This window comes from Cucurbita maxima, unplaced genomic scaffold, assembly GCF_002738345.1.
Source record: "Cucurbita maxima cultivar Rimu unplaced genomic scaffold, Cmax_1.0 Cma_Scf00043, whole genome shotgun sequence".
Lineage (NCBI taxonomy): Eukaryota > Viridiplantae > Streptophyta > Magnoliopsida > Cucurbitales > Cucurbitaceae > Cucurbita > Cucurbita maxima.
In genome coordinates, this window is record NW_019272059.1 from 820,753 (window position 1) to 837,069 (window position 16,317).

Genomic DNA, 16,317 nt, shown 5'->3' on the forward strand with positions numbered 1-16,317 from the left:
ATAGGTAGTTTACATATTCAATATTTTTTTAAATGTATTCGACATACTCTCCATAAAATTGATCATATCATTCACAAAATTGAAAATGGATCATGTTTTTAAAGTCGTAAACAATTCTTTGAAACATTTTTTAACTATATGAAATCGCACTCATATTTGTCTTTACGTTTTCATCGATATTTATAAAATATATATCATATTCAACGAGAAAAATGAAATACCCCAACCCAATAGAACGGTTGGGATCTAAACTTGGGAATGATCCAATCCAACTGCTAAACGGGTGTGGACTTGGCGGATCGTCAACTCAAGGCTGGTTGATTTCCCTCGTTGTCCCGAATTATACATTTGTCCGGTGATCTTGGAAGCCATACCCAACTTGATTCTGCTGACGAAGAATTGTGCAGAGAGGGACAAAAAAAGCGATGACAATGATCACAGATGGAGTTGATGACGAAGAGAAGTGGCTTGCTGTTGGGATCGCCGGCCTCCAGCAGAATGCGTTCTACATGCACCGATCTCTGGTATTGCTATTGAATTCTTGCAACTCTAATTGATTTCGTGTATATTTCGGGATAAAAGTTTGTGTATAGATCGAGGAGGAGTTAGTAAAGCTTGGAATGTTTTTATGCAAAGATGAGGTTTCTCATTAGAACCCTAATTTTAATTTGGTGTTGGAGCAGGACTCGAACAATCTCAAAGATGCCATGAAGTATTCTTCACAGATGCTGTCTGAATTACGTTCTTCGAAGCTTTCACCTCATAAATACTACGATTTATGTGAGTTATTGCTCTATATCAATGGGTAGCTCTATTTTTGCCCTGGAAATTGAAGACAGTAATAGAATTTAGGAGAGATATGTTATTTAATATTTTCAGATATGCGAGCATTTGATGAGTTGAGGAAACTGGAGAATTTCTTTATGGAGGAGACGAAGCGGGGTGGCTCAATAATTGACTTGTACGAACATGTGCAACACGCAGGCAACATATTACCCAGATTGTGAGTGATTTTTACTCTGAAATCTCATTTAGTAATTGCTGTTGTGGGTGCCACCAAATCTTCCAAGCTCAGGGTGAAAGTTCTATCACAGTGAGTGTGCAGCTTGGGCTTAGTGGTGAACAACTCAACAATGTGTACAAATGGGGTAAAATGGAGTTGGAAAGTAGCTTGGATATGTGTGGGTTCTTCTTAAATCTTTTCCTGGGTGTTCAAGCAATTATAGATCAATTACCAAAGGAAATATGTTACCTTTTATCTTGTCGTACCACATTTTTTTTGGAAATACTCTCTCCAATTTGGTGGTTGATGCACTTAGATAGGAATTTGCAGATTTGAAGGTGAGCCTTTCTGTGTGGTCAAGGGTCCCAAAAAACTATCCTCAGTTTGATTAATGTTCTTACCCTTTAGACTGGAAAAAAATTGACCCATTTTTGGCCCTCCATCAAAAAGAGTTTTCTATGGTCAACATCCCAAGTTTTTGTATCTTCTTAACGTTGGATCTCTGCTAATCTGAGGATATATTTTTTTACAAAGGATTTTTATTTTATTTTATTTTTATGTGTGTGTGTGTGTGTGTGTGCGCATACCATACAGAATTTGGCTTCTTGGTGGAGTGCAAACCACAGTGATTCTTTCTGTAATTACAACCTTTCCATGATTGTATCAAATTGGAAGGCATCTTTTGATGTGTTTGTGTTTTGGTAGGGTTGCCTCTATCCCCGCCCTCAGGCTGTTCCTTTTTTAGCTTTCTAATGAAGTTTGTGATATGTTTCTTATTAAAAAGACAAAAAGAAAAAAAAAAAAAAAAAGGAAAGAAAAGAAAAGAAAAGAAAGAAAGATGCATTCATCCTTCGCTATTGGCTATGGAATTTTTAATGAAATGCTCTGTTTCTTATAAGTTATGCAAAAGAATAATTTAATCACAAAGAATTGTAAGCATATCCTAATATATTTAGGATATTTGCGGCTAAATATAATTAACTGAAACTATGTTCATTGATCAATGATATGTATAATGCGCCAGTTATTGGATGTGCTAATCCATGGTTTGACTACCTTGCTTCTCTCTTTGGCTGGTTTGAAGTTTGTGATTAGGTTGATTATTTTTATGAAAAGAGCCAAAGTTCACTTCAGTTGTATTTGTCCATCAGCTTTTGGCAATGCATATTATGTCTATTGAGCATTGCTACCAGTGTATATGCATTGTTTTGTGAAACTCTCTCTTGATCTATGGAATTCTCCAGATACCTTCTTTGTACTATGGGATCGGTGTATATCAAGTCCAAGGAGGCTCCTGCAAAATATATTCTTAAGGATCTTGTCGAGATGTGCCGTGGTATTCAGCATCCCTTACGTGGGCTATTTTTAAGGAGCTATCTTTCTCAAATCAGTCGGGATAAGCTACCTGATATTGGTTCAGAGTATGAAGGGTAAGGAATTCAAAGATTCATGGGCTTCAGATGCGCGTTTTTGTTTTTATTACAAAAATGTGATTTATTATAGAAGGCCTTTGCAGGATCCTTGTTTTTGAACTAGAAACCGTAGTGGGGTTTCCATGTGACCTCCTTGGGCTTCAGTTACTTAGTTATTTTGTATTCATCTTTGTCTCATTTTACTTGGTTGGAGAACCTTTTCGTAGTTTGACTTTTTTTTTTTGTATGCTTTATTTTTTTATGCGCTTATGTTCTGACATTTTTTTTTTTCAATGAAAGTTCTGTTTATCATAAAAAAAATCAGTTAATCTGCGGATGTTTCCTTGACTCCCACAGAGATGCAGACACTGTCAATGATGCAGTTGAATTTGTACTCCAAAATTTCACAGAAATGAACAAACTTTGGGTACGAATGCAACATCAGGTGGGTTCAAGACATCCGATATTGTCACCTACTCTCATGTTTGAACATGCATGGTATAAGGATGGTTGCATGTCATGAGGGTACAAATAGTTCATGAATGCATGATTTATGGTCATGCAGGTTATAATGCTTGTGAATCATTCATACTCTTAGCTGACCCTGTGTTGAGGCTTGCTGTCGGGCTTTCTGGTCTGCAGGGACCTGCCCGAGATAAGGAGAAACGGGAGAAGGAAAGGGGACAGCTACGTGATCTTGTAACAACAGAATTCTGAGACTGGTTACTTTCACTAAAATGGCATTGTGTACATTCTCCATGTACGCTCATACAAGTTTCTGTCCCCCTCTTCTTGTTATTAGGTTGGAAAGAATCTGCATATTCTCAGTCAGGTGGAGGGTGTTGACCTTGATATGTACAAGGATTTTGTACTTCCCCGAGTCTTGGAGCAGGTGTAAAATGTTCAGTTTTTTTTTTTTCCTATTTTGCTGAATCTCATAAGTTCATCACTTGTCATTTCCACTCTATTGATCGTACTTATGTTTCACAGGTTGTTAATTGTAAGGATGAAATTGCTCAATTTTATTTGATGGAGTGCATTATTCAAGTATTTCCTGATGAGTATCACTTACAAACCCTGGATGTTTTGTTGAGCGCCTGCCCCCAGCTTCAGGTGGGAGCCAATACCATCACTTGTGTTTCTTGAAAATCTATTTTCTTATATTGTAAAAAAAAAAAAGTATAAATATAAGTTTTTTCCTGTTTGGGATGATGAGCTTCATTGTCAACTTTTTCAATGAGTCGTCTACAAACTCTTAATTCCCAAGCAACTTGTTGGGTGCTCAGCAACAGTTCTATATCAGTTGCATTATATTACTAGCTCTTATCATATCAAACAACTTCTACACATGTAAAAGATTTAGTGTTTTGAACATTCCTAGTTTGTAATGCATTAGTAGATAAAACTGGTGAATCATTTGTCAACTTCAATTATACATCATTCAAGAATTCAGGAATTTAAAATTTTATGCCAGGTTTTGAATCACCTATATAATAATTTTGTTTTCATGCTCATCTCCATCCATTTTTGGTTTCTTGCTCAACTTACCGTTGTCCTTGAGATGAAGATACTTGAAGATCAACTGTATTCTCTGTACTGGTGCAGCTAAAACCTTCTGTGTTGGGTGTCAGTTGAGTCTATCCATCAATGTCGCATCATCATGAATGCTATATGCAAAGTGGCTTGGTTACGTTTATGGGACATCCTTTGATTCTTAGTTTCTCTCTAATGCATGCATGGAGACTTTTCTTTGGGACGCATCTAATTTTGAGGATGTTCTTTGCAACACCTAATTTGTTGAATGTTTTGAGCCTCTTAGGGGGCATCACCATCTTAAACAAGCAGGTAGGTGTGTTTCTAAGACCGGCACATTGAGCTCGTATCACTGCACTTATAGAAGTAGGGTCATACCATACTTTTTTTAGATTTTTATGGGCTTTTGCTTACTCAATTAGAGTGAAAAGATGTATCACATTCAGCGGTTGGATTTTACAAACGCTTGATATTTTACTCATAATAAAAATTGTAGTTTACTTCACTTTGCATTTTAGGAAGTTATTTAGCCTTATATGCTCCTTTCATGATTGTATTTCTCAGGCATCTGTTGATATCAAGACAGTGCTGTCCCAATTAATGGACAGACTTTCAAATTATGCGGCTTCAAGTGGAGAAGTGTTACCAGAATTCTTGCAAGTAGAAGCTTTTTCAAAACTGAGCCAAGCCATTGGGAAGGTAATTCTCATATTTTATCCTTATAGATTCATAGTTAGAAATTTAATAGATAATTTTTTTTTATAAGTATTTAGTAGATGAATTAAATACATCCATTAATTGAGTATATAACTAATATTTGGAGTTGGGTTTATTTTCATTAAAAATTTGTTCTTTTTCAAAAAAAATTTAGTTCCCAAAATAGCTAAAAATATTTTCATAAAGATGTGCTTTGTCCTTCCTTATGGAAGAGGGATGTAAGCTAGAAACCAAAAAATTCTTTCACAAGGCTGAACTTGATGGAGGTTAGCTTGAAGATTAAAGCCAAATTTATGGGTATTCTCTGTGCGTATTGCTCTACCTTCTTCTTTGGCTTTCCTCTCAGTGTCGGTTCATGTTTGATCCCATTCTTAAGCCTTTATTTCCACTTAGAGAAGCTTGCTAGTCTCCATGGATCTTTCACCAGAGAAGCCGCCTTGACCTTTGAATTTGAGCAGTTTGTCAATAATGGTGTTGCTCCATAGGTGTTAGACCAACGGACAAAAGACAGTGCTGCTTTGAAGGTCAGCAGGTTTCAAATTGATGGAAAAAAATACCCCTCCAAACAATTTTTTGCTCCAACCCATCTTTACAGCAACACCACATCTGGTGACGTTGACCAGTTTGGTTTCTTCTTTCCTTTTTCAAATAAATTTTAATTGTTGTCATCATCATCATCTATAGTCTCTAGTTCATAATTTCTTTGATGTCACTTCAATAAGTTAAATTTGATACATGTGCAATATTACTTTGCAGGTGATTGAAGCACAGGTTGATATGCCTACAGCGGGAGTTGTAACTTTATACTCGGCACTTCTCACATTTACACTTTATGTCCATCCAGAACGGCTTCATTATGCAGATCTTGTCTTGGTAATATTTGATTTTCAAGTGCTTTGTTGTAAAGTCTACCTAAGCCTATATTTTCCATCCATTACTCCTAAAAATCAAGTATCACTTGGCTTGCTTAGTGCACTCTACCCCCGCTTTCTTTCCGTTTGTGTTGTCTATTTTGACTTTCTAGTATGCTGTTCAATTGCCATCCATAAGGGGTGATCGAATTTACTACCCACTTCAACTTAAATGTAGCCAAGGGAATGGAATAAAAAAATAAATCGCCTTTTTGAAGTTATTAATCCACGTATTTCTAGGTAAAATACTAGGGACCTGTTTAGGAGTTGGATTCAGTTTTTTAGAGGAAAGAACTAGTTAAAACATGTTGAGATAATTGTTTTCTACATTTTCTTTCTATTAATCTGTTAAAATTACAGACTTGTAAGATTAGAAAGACAGTCACCTCAACCTCTATAAGCCATTTGATCGCACCTTTATAGAATGGTTATTAGAAACTGTGCTTCAAAGCAAACGGATAGACCCTGGATTTTCAGGCAATCAAATTTCCTAGTTGTACTTTCTTGCAGGATGATACTGTTAGTGTTTTGAAATTGTTCTCTTATAACAATAGTTTGTGTTCTCATCTGTTTTTCAGGGAGCATGTGTGGAAAAACTCTCTGGTAAAGGGAAAATTGAAGATAGTAAAGCAACAAAGCAGATTGTTGCCCTTTTGAGTGCTCCATTGGAAAAATATAATGACATTGTCACTACATTAAAGCTCTCAAACTATTCACATGTCATGGAGTACCTTGATGGTGAAACGATGAAAGTCATGGCATCCGTTATTGTACAAAGCATAACAAAAAATAAAACTCAAATATCTACTGCTGAAAATGTACATGATCCATTTGTTGTTTGGTCTTTAATATTAATTGTGCTTTCTAGTTATATGACTTACATTTATGTAGGTTGAAGCTTTATTTGAATTGATAAGAGTGCTTATCAAGGATTTAGATGGGTCTCTTCCTGATGAGGTTCACTTTCTTACCTTTTATGAAAAACCTTTATATTGATAATCTATAAATCCTTCTTACTGATTGAACTTATCATCCTTATATTTTCTTAAATTTGAGCCAACATTTGGGCTTGCTTCCGTTTCATGATGTTGTTTTATCTTTTCTTTGTCCTCTCCCACTTCAATTCTTTAGGTTGATGAAGATGATTTCAAGGAGGAGCAAGGTTCTGTTGCTCGTCTTATTCAGATGTTGTATAATGATGACCCAGATGAAATGTATAAGGTACTTCAGTACTTGGATTATATATACAATTTTTATCTCATGGATACACAAATACTCCTTCGATCTTATTTATTGAATGCACCAGTAGAGCTTGATAAAATGCAATGAGCAGCTTTAGTGGACTATGGCATCGACATTTTATAATTTTTTTAATGACACATAATAATGAATACTTGATTGGTTTTTGGTACTGTCAAACCATTGCCTGGGTACTATTGCTCTGGACCTTTAGTTACACCACTTTGTAGTGTAGATGGTAGATAGATGAGAAAGTGCATCCAGCTGTTGTTTTGAGGCCCATGCTTTAGCTGACGGCCTTATCATCACTGGTAGCAGTAGTGTGGCTTCAGGGACGACTTTGAGTTGGCTGGTGGATCTTTAGGATATTCTTTGGCTTGCCATCTCTCCTCATTCGAAAGGGTCTGTTTGACTTGAGGTTGATTCATTTATAAAATTCTATCCTGCCCCCAAATTAAAGTTGATGTCTAACTTCTATGTTTCACATCTTGAGCCAACTTATATTATGGGATTGACTAACCATTGGTTGGCGTCATTCATAACTTGGTCAATCCAACCATCATAGGTTAACCTAGTGGTCAGTAAGGGCGATGAGTATAAGAATGGGTTCAATCTATGGTGATCACCTACCTAAAAATTTAATATCCTACATATTTTCTTGCATCCAAATATAGTAGGGTTAGACATTTGTTCAGTGAGATCAGTTGAGGTGCGTGCAAGTGAGCTCTGACACTCATGGATACAAAAAAAAAAAAAAAAAAAAAAAAAAAAAAAAAAAAAAAAAAAAAAAAAAAAAAAAAAAAAAAAAAAAAAAAAAAAAAAAAAAAAAAAAAAAAAAAAAAAAAAAAAAAAAACTTTATCAATATATCCATAGGGATGAAGAAAAGCTAAGTAATTATTAATAACTTTCATACTCTGTAAAATTTCCTTAAGAGGAAGGATGTTTTGATTTCTTCTGAATGGTTGATGTTTGTGAGGAACCATAACCTGTATTCTAATGAATTGCAGATAATATCTACTGTCAGTAAGCATATCCTGACAGGAGGAATAAAGCGTCTGCCATTTACTGTCCCTGCCCTTGTATTTTCATCTCTCAAGGTTTGCCTCTCTTGGTTCAGCTCAACTCTTTTGTTGATTCTTATTTTTAAATTACTTTTGAGTCTTATAATTACGAGTTTATTGTTGTTTTAGCATGTGAGATTAGTTATTGTGAGTATTAGAGCTTTTCATAATTGTTGGTGTCATAAACTTGCCATTATGAGCTACTGGAATGAGTGGGGTTTCGTCCCCTCCAAAGTAGTGGAAGATTTGAAGTGTTTGAGTATTGTAAACCTCATCCCTCATTCCTGTGAATGACTAGGTGTAAAGGTCGACAAAAAAATCGCTGGAGTGAATCATAAAAACATTATTTTCTTATCGGTTAAAAAGGAGTGATTATGGCAGTGAAGATTGCTATGATTTTGTTAGTGGGGCATCATGTTTTGGAAATATAGTAACTGTGAATTACCTATTAATTGCAGTTGGTTAGGCAATTGCACGGCCAAGAAAAAAATCCTTCTGGAGATGAGACAGCAACTACCCCAAAGAAAATATTTCAGCTACTAACTCAGGTACTTCCTAAATGGAGCCGAGTGGCTGTCTTTCTTTTGTAAGCTTGGTGTCCATCTTCTAATATTTTGTTTTAACTGCATGGTATAACCTGTTGAAACTGTGGCTGCAATGTCAAATTGTGATTCTCTTGGAGGTTTTTCTTTTTTTCTAAATATGTTTGTTCCTCGAGCTGGGTTTTCTATGGCTCCCTTCTGATGCAGATGGCTCATGTTTTATGCATGTTTTAAAGAATTTGTGTAATCTTGTTAATATTGAATTGAATATTTATAATGTTCCAACTTGTTGCCTTAGACCATTGAGACCCTTTCAAGTGTTTCAGCCCCAGAATTGGCGTTTCGGTTGTATTTACAATGTGCGGAGGTATGCCAAGAAATTTTGTACGTGATAGTTAAGATTATTATGATATGTAGCTGCAATTTTGATGTGCGTTGTCACTGACCAGGCTGCAAATGATTGTGGTTTAGAACCTGTTGCTTACGAATTTTTTACCCAATCATACATTCTTTATGAAGAAGAAATTTCAGTAAGTTGGATCGGATCCTTTGTTCTCGTGTTAATTGTTTCATATGTCAATTATTCCCTCCTGTGCTTATGACGTCGTGCAACTTTTATTTTACAGGATTCAAAAGCTCAAGTGACTGCATTACATTTAATAATAGGCACTCTTCAGAAGATGCATGTTTTTGGTGTTGAAAACAGGGAGACTTTAACCCACAAAGCCACAGGGGTACTTTCTACATAATCCTGACACTATTGTTTATATTTGACATGTACTGGAATATTAATCTGCATCTACATCTTTTGTTTCTTTTATCACCTTGCGAATGAACATGCTTGTAGCTGTATGTATATCCAGTCTAGGATCTTTACATATACTCAATTTGGAAATTTTGTTTTACGTCCTTTTCATGTTTATTTTATCTCTGTCCGGAAGATGGCATGGTAACAAGTTTACAAATGTGAATATTTTTTGGCCAAGACACTGACAAAGCCACCTCATGGTGCAGTACTCTGCAAAGCTTTTAAAAAAACCCGATCAATGTCGAGCTGTTTATGCCTGCTCACATCTTTTCTGGCTTGATGATCATGAGAATATGAAGGATGGTGAGAGGTGAGTTACAAGTGTACAGCAAGTTTATGTTAATGATCTCATGTTTTTTGGATGTGGGTCTTGTAGCTAGGCACTTCTTGCTTTAATAAACTGCTAAAACATTCATTGCATCTTTTGATCTTTCTGATGTTATACAGAGTTATTATCTTATTATTGTGTAGACTTCATAAACGTAACCTGGATTTTCCTAGAGTAGAAAAGAAAATCTTGAATGCTTTATTTAAGAACATCCGATGTTCTTTGACTGTACTGTCTAAACAGAAAATAAGTAGAAAAGAGAGCTGAATGGCTTTTGTTACTGAGATATTGCAAATGCTGATAAACCAACCAGGGTTATGCTCTGCCTAAAGCGTGCATTAAGAATAGCAAATGCTGCTCAGCAAATGTCAAAGGCAACAAGGGGTGGCACTGGGCCAGCGACGCTTTTCATTGAGATACTGAACAAGTAATTCTTGTATTCTGAAACTGTTGAAAGACTCTTGAACATTTGAGTATCGTTTTCTCCCGGTAGATAGATCATTTTTGCTTTGTTTGCTTGCAGATACTTGTACTTTTTCGAGAAGGGTAACCAGCAGATCAGTGTAGGTACCATTCAGGGCGTAATCAAGTTGATTACAACCGAAATGCAAGGTGAGTCTGCTACACCAGATTCATCGGCAGATGCTTTCTTTGCCAGCACTCTCAGGTACATTGAGTTCCAAAAGCAGAAAGGTGGTGCAGTGGGTGAGAAATATGAGGCTATTAAGCTGTAAACTTAAAGTGGTTGCCTGTAAATTAATGCCAACATTGACAATGTTACATTTTGCAACCAGTTTTGTTTAATTTAATTTAGTTATCTTTCTGAAGAGGCAGTTAGCTGGATACCAATTTTTCTATTTTCTTCCTTGCTTCTCTGTTATACAAAATGTCCATGATTCTAGCTACTTAAGGAGTTCAAGCTTCCCAGTTCAGTAGAATGTTAGACAGTACTGCTTCCCTATTCTCATGAGACTTCACTATGTGAAATGTGAGACTACTGATACTGTTTACTGGCTACTTTCCAGGTTGTTGTATGCTTGGTGAGCTCATCTGACCTGTCGGAGCAAATATAGATTAAGAGTAGAGATGTCTATTTTAACTCACGTGGTCGGGTGGGTGGTAAATAGAGTTGAGAAGAGGAGAGGAATGTGTTAGCTAAACAGGGTCAAGCATGAAAATTATATATGAATCTATATAATTTGGTCTTGGTCTTTGAAATGAAGAATTTCACATTACTAGAGATTGAATTAGGTGACAAGGACAGGATGCTGAGATGCTAGCTTCATAAGGGAAATATGAAGTTTCATCTTAAAGTTAATTAACAACCAGTAGTAACACTCAAAATAGTTCCTATTTTGATCTACCAATCAGCTGTCGGCCCCAACGACACCTCAGACTTTAACTGTCGAAACTTCTTTGTCACTGTCATTTCCCCCCGACCAAGGCAGTGTACTCCCATGCTCCAACCATGCAGGCAGCCGGCCCCCTACGTATTATATACTACATTTTTGGGGAACACATCAAAATGGCAACTGCTTTTATATATATCTTATTAGTTGGTTGGTTCAAGTTTTAATGACATAAATTTTCTAATTTTTCATGCCAATTTGTGATAGACACACTAAAGTTTCAATAAATTCTTGCTAATATCCGCGCCAGGAAATTAAGAACATAAATCCAGTAGCTCAAACAAGATGATGTCATGAGACTCGCCCACTATCACAATGAAAAAAGACCTGCCCCTTATCCATCGCTATTAGGAGAGTCCACTACTATTAGCGTCACTAAATAAAAGTTTGTTTTTTAAAGGTCAAATTCTTTCTATTCTTCTAGACCAAAATATCTACTATGACAATAAATGATACAGTGTAAATGTTTGTCCATAAAATCATATTTTGGAAAACAACAACAATCAAACTAAAAACAAACCAAAAACAGAAAAAAAAAGAAAAGAAAAAAAAAACATTTAAAAAGCTGTTGGCATAAAATGAGAGCAGTTCTTCAAAAACTCCCATATCAGGATATCTCTCAAGCAACTGAAGCTTGGCAATTTTGATTGGAAGTAAAACAGCTCCAAAAAAAGAAGTACTTATGCTCTCCATATTACAAACAAAACCACAAGTCAAGTCAGAATGCAAATTTATATATAAAAGAATCCATCAATGTTTCTCTTTGAAGCACACACTTTGCATTACAAATCCTTCCCCTACTTCCCTCCATACATACATATACACTTTTCAAGCACATCACAATACAACTCTTAGTGCCCTTCCACCAAAAACAAATTGTTGCTTCCTAACCCTTGTAGTAGTAGCGTGTTCCAGTATCCAAATCTCTATTAGTACACAATTCAAACCAAAGGCTAAAATAAGGTGAGGAACATGACTTGTCTTTTCATTCGATACCACGTGATTTTCAGGAATGCAGTAATAAACTACCCGATGATGCTTCACAGAGATTGCGAGTATTGCGGGACAGAAATAAATCAGACTTTCAGGCCACTACATAATCAAAAGGAAAGAAAGAAAAAAAAAGGATGAGAGAATACAGGAAGACAAAGGGTCATGTTTTCACAACTAGAGTTCTGCTCATAATATCGAGCACGCTTTAGATTTGCCCTTCTTTTTCTTCTGCTTTGGAGGTTGAAGTACAACCCTAATTGCGGCATCAAAAACTCCCTTCACATTCTGTGGTTACAACACGTTCAAAACCAAATCAATAATCCATACTGCGATGCCAAAACACCAGATCACTCGCATAAGAATACAAATACCTGCTGAGTTTTTGAACTGCACTCGATGTACGCAGGAGCACCGATCAGCTTCCTGAGCTCCTCTCCCTTGACATTGACAAGAAATCCAAATTATACCAAAAAAGCAAAAACACCTTGAAAATGTAAAATCATCTGGGATAAACATTTACCTGGGCTTCTGAAATGGGAACTGCACCGGGATGGTCAATAAAGAACTGTTCATCATCTCGAAGATCTATTTCGTAAAAAATAAACATCAATGAGAACTAATCCAGGGCAGTCATTGATGGCACCACATGTTACCAACATTTAACAGCATAATCAATCTCAATACAGAATTGGAGAAGATAACTTACAAGATCAATACCATTAACTTGTAAACAAATTTCGCAATCTAATCAAGCCAGAAATTGTACATGTACGCTTGCAAGAAACCATTCAGTTACCCAAGCCAATAACCATCAGGATCATAATACTACAAATCAATTCTACTTCACCTTCTAGCCTACAAGTGTTGATGAAGTTTTTTTCTCTGCAGTGAGTGAAGTCGAGGCTTACTCCAAGCCAATAAATAATATCCAATAATTGAAACCTTCTGTGTTACTTGTCCAAAAGACCAACCACATGACAGATTAGCTTCAACCATGCAAATGACGGTGATGTCAGGAGGGAAGTGCTAAATATGATTTCAATTCCAAACATTTGCCATTCTTGATAACATGGACACTACGGGAACAAACATCTAGTCAGAAAAAGAACATTGTACTTCCTAAGGTTTTGTATGATCCAACTTCACAAGGTACTTTAGGAAGAATCATTTTTGTAAGTCTCTTTTCATTAAAAAAATTTCTTTCAAGTAAAATGGAGAGGAGAGCTTGACATCAGAAATTGTTAAAAGAAGAGGCAACGAAGAATCCTAATCATATCTCAGTAGAGAAGAGACAGTATTTCAACAAATGTGTACTACATGCTAGAGCCAGCAGTCTTTATGTTGTTTTAATCACATTGACCGGTAACAGGCATTGAAATATACACCAAGATACTAGACGACCAACACCAACACAAAAATATTAAGTACACTAGAGGGTAGACAACCCAAAGAAGTTGTAAGTCGACAAGATGGGCAGATTCTTAAAATGAGCAAATGCTCCCCCAACACTTAAGGCTCACAGAGAGGGGGGGAAATTATTCTTTTACATATTCTTCACGAAGTATTTGGTGCAGATTGCTCCATATGAGCTTTGCAACCACCGAGGATTGAGGATTTTGGAGGCATTGCTGCGTCTCCTCCTTCGATCTCAAAGTGAGGACTCTATGCGTAATTTTTGAATTAATGATCATACTCACCAGTGTGTAACAAGAGATTTTCTTACGACGAGGTGAAGGATTGGTACAAGATAAACAATGTAACGGCCTAAGCCCACCACTAGCAGATATTGTCCTCTTTGGACTTTCCTTTTCGGGCTTCCCCTCAAGGTTTTTAAAATGCGTCTGCTAGGAAAATGTTTCCACACCCTTCTAAAGAGTGTTTCGTTCTCCTCCCCAACCGATGCGGGATATCACAATCCACCCTCCTTTAGGGCCCAATGTCCTCGCTGACACTTGTTCTTTTCTCCAATCGATGTAGGAACCTCACCAAATCCACCCCCCTTCGGGGCCCAGCATCCTTATTGGCACACCGCCTCGTGTCTACCCCCTTCAGGGAACAGCCTCCTCGCTGACACATCACCCAATGTCTGGCTCCGATACCATTTGTAACGGCCCAAGCCCACCACTAGCAGATATTGTCCTCTTTGGACTTTCCCTTTCGGGCTTCCCCTCAAGGTTTTTAAACCGCGTCTTTAAACCAGACATAATATTTTTCTCATAAGATTTCAAAATGAGAAATGATGGCATAGCCTAAACGTACATTATATAGAATCTAATTGTCAAGTAAGCGAAAGCCAAACAAGAATCAAATAATGAAAGATTCGAAGAACATGAGAAATATAATTTACCAAGCTTAGTTCCAACAAGAACAATTGGTACTCCTGGAGCATAATGTTTCAACTCTGGAATCCACTGGATATCATGCAAAAAATATGGACATAAAGAATTAGTAATTATATTTCAAGAACTAGTAAATGTTCAAAACCGGAGAAAGACTTATCATCATCCGTCATTATACCTTCTTAGAAACATTTTCATAGCTGGCCTTGCTAATGAGAGAGAATGCCAAAATAAAAACATCAGCCCCACGATAACTCAAAGGCCTTAGTCGGTTATAATCCTCCTGTCCTGTTCCATAGAATAACAAATTCAGCCCCAAGGAACAAAGTAGGAACACTGAAAAGATAAGAAAATGATAGAATATCAAAAATACCAGCTGTATCCCATAACCCTAGGTTAACAGTGCTCCCATTCACAACCACATTTGCGCTGAAATTGTCGAAAACTGTAGGCACATAATCCTACATTCCAGCACATTTCGAAAATAAATAAATAAATAGTAAGTTTCTTAGAACAGGAAATAACTAAGAGAAAAACACGATTATAGATGAAAGTAATAAACAAAAGGTAAATATATAATGCAAATGATCATCTTAATTCAAAAATTTTCTTTTCATAAAAGAAAAAGAAGACATGGATGGAAAATATTAAAATACCCATCTGCTCATTGAATTTCTAACACGCAATCATAGACCAAGGATTTCACATCGAACTCTTTACAAAAAGAAAAGAAGAAATTGAAGCCAAATGGCAGAAGCAAAAGTAAAAAATAAAATCTTGAATACCAATAGATCCCATGTTAACCGAGCCATTCGTTATTACTAGGCAAGACATTACATAAAAATCCCGATCCCAGCAACAGAAATCAAATAGAGCAACGATAATTCAAAGGAAACAAAAACACAAACCAATCAAATCGATTACATAGTTTCAACATTCAGTGGTATCAATAAGTGCAATTCCCTCCCATCCCGAACAACGAAAGAAGAATAAAAAACACAACAAAGAATGGCATTGAAGCAACAGAAAAAGTCTCAAAAGGAGAGAGAGAGAGAGAGAGAGAGAGAGACTGACAGTGGGAAAGGTGTTGCTGGTATAGGAAATAAGGAGACAAGTCTTGCCAACAGCACCATCGCCAACGGTGACACACTTGATGAACCGTGAAGCGCTCATTGTTGAGAAGCCAGAAAGGGAAAAGGGGCCTCAGATCGTGAACCTGAGGACAACAAAAAACGAAAGAAAACCCTCTAACTAGTAAACGGCGGCGGTTCAAAGTGCAGTTCCTCCTTCCTCCGACAGTTGGTGGACAACAGTCAATAGCGCATCTGAAAGAGAAGAGACGGAAAATCAAACAACTGAAGAAAACCCTAAAATGGAGAAAAAGAGGAGAAATGAGGGAAGAACCAAAAGAGGAGAAATGAGGGAAGAACCAAAAGAGAAATTGAAGAAGAAGAAGAAGAGGGCTAACCCTTGGAGAAAGTGGAAAAGACAGTAACAAAAGGAAGAATTGAGAATCAATGGAGGCGGAAGAATGGTTGCAGAGAGAGAGAGAGAGAGAGAGAGAGAGAGAGAGAGAGCGAGAAGGAAGAAAGAGAAACCTTTGGAAGCCGGGAAATAATGCCGATGAAGCGTTCGTTGAGCAAACCAATCTTCGCCAACAAACCTTGGTTTGTTGAGTACTCTTTTATTTCATTTTTTTTTTTTTACTTTTAAGCTTATTTATTTATTTATTTATTTTTAATTTTATTTGTACTAAACTACAAATTTACCTAACCCGACATTTCATGGAACATCACGGGTTGTTTCAGCATATTTTGTCTTCACTCACATGCTTTTTAGCCAACATATTCAGATTAGTAATTATGGGCTATTTCAGCACATTTTACCTTCACTTACATACTTTCTAAAATAAATTAGTAATTACCGATCATTTTATCACATTTTGTCTTTTTACTCACATGCTTTCTAGAAAATTCTCGACAGATCACCCAATATAATATTTGGTATAATTGAGTTATTGA

General features: G+C 36.5%; 2 protein-coding genes across 3 annotated transcripts; one reads left to right on the forward strand and one right to left on the reverse strand.

Annotated features, from left to right (window-relative positions):
- Window positions 1-216: 216 nt before the first annotated feature.
- On the forward strand, window positions 217-10,388 carry LOC111470176 (vacuolar protein sorting-associated protein 35A-like). Its single transcript, XM_023115697.1, has 21 exons — window positions 217-524; window positions 684-780; window positions 880-1,003; window positions 2,248-2,433; window positions 2,773-2,860; window positions 3,058-3,114; window positions 3,218-3,307; window positions 3,406-3,528; window positions 4,513-4,647; window positions 5,422-5,538; window positions 6,155-6,394; window positions 6,468-6,533; window positions 6,708-6,797; window positions 7,824-7,913; window positions 8,336-8,425; window positions 8,718-8,786; window positions 8,869-8,949; window positions 9,046-9,153; window positions 9,434-9,537; window positions 9,869-9,982; window positions 10,079-10,388. The coding sequence occupies exons 1-21, from the start codon at window positions 426-428 to the stop codon at window positions 10,287-10,289; spliced, it is 2,379 nt and encodes a 792-aa protein (XP_022971465.1). The 5' UTR covers window positions 217-425; the 3' UTR covers window positions 10,290-10,388.
- A 1,289-nt stretch (window positions 10,389-11,677) lies between these two features.
- Window positions 11,678-15,971, reverse strand: LOC111470190 (rac-like GTP-binding protein ARAC1). 2 transcript variants are annotated; one of them, XM_023115720.1, is made up of 8 exons: window positions 15,895-15,971; window positions 15,371-15,621; window positions 14,670-14,757; window positions 14,475-14,584; window positions 14,305-14,368; window positions 12,478-12,542; window positions 12,329-12,394; window positions 11,678-12,242 (listed from the first exon to the last, which is right to left on the reverse strand). In XM_023115720.1, exons 2-8 carry the CDS (start codon window positions 15,467-15,469, stop codon window positions 12,144-12,146), a joined length of 591 nt encoding a protein of 196 aa, XP_022971488.1. In that variant the 5' UTR covers window positions 15,470-15,621; window positions 15,895-15,971; the 3' UTR covers window positions 11,678-12,143. The 2 variants fall into 2 exon arrangements, with proteins under 2 accessions (XP_022971488.1, XP_022971486.1); XM_023115718.1 differs by lacking the exon at window positions 15,895-15,971 and adding an exon at window positions 15,765-15,894.
- Between the last annotated feature and the right edge of the window lie 346 nt (window positions 15,972-16,317).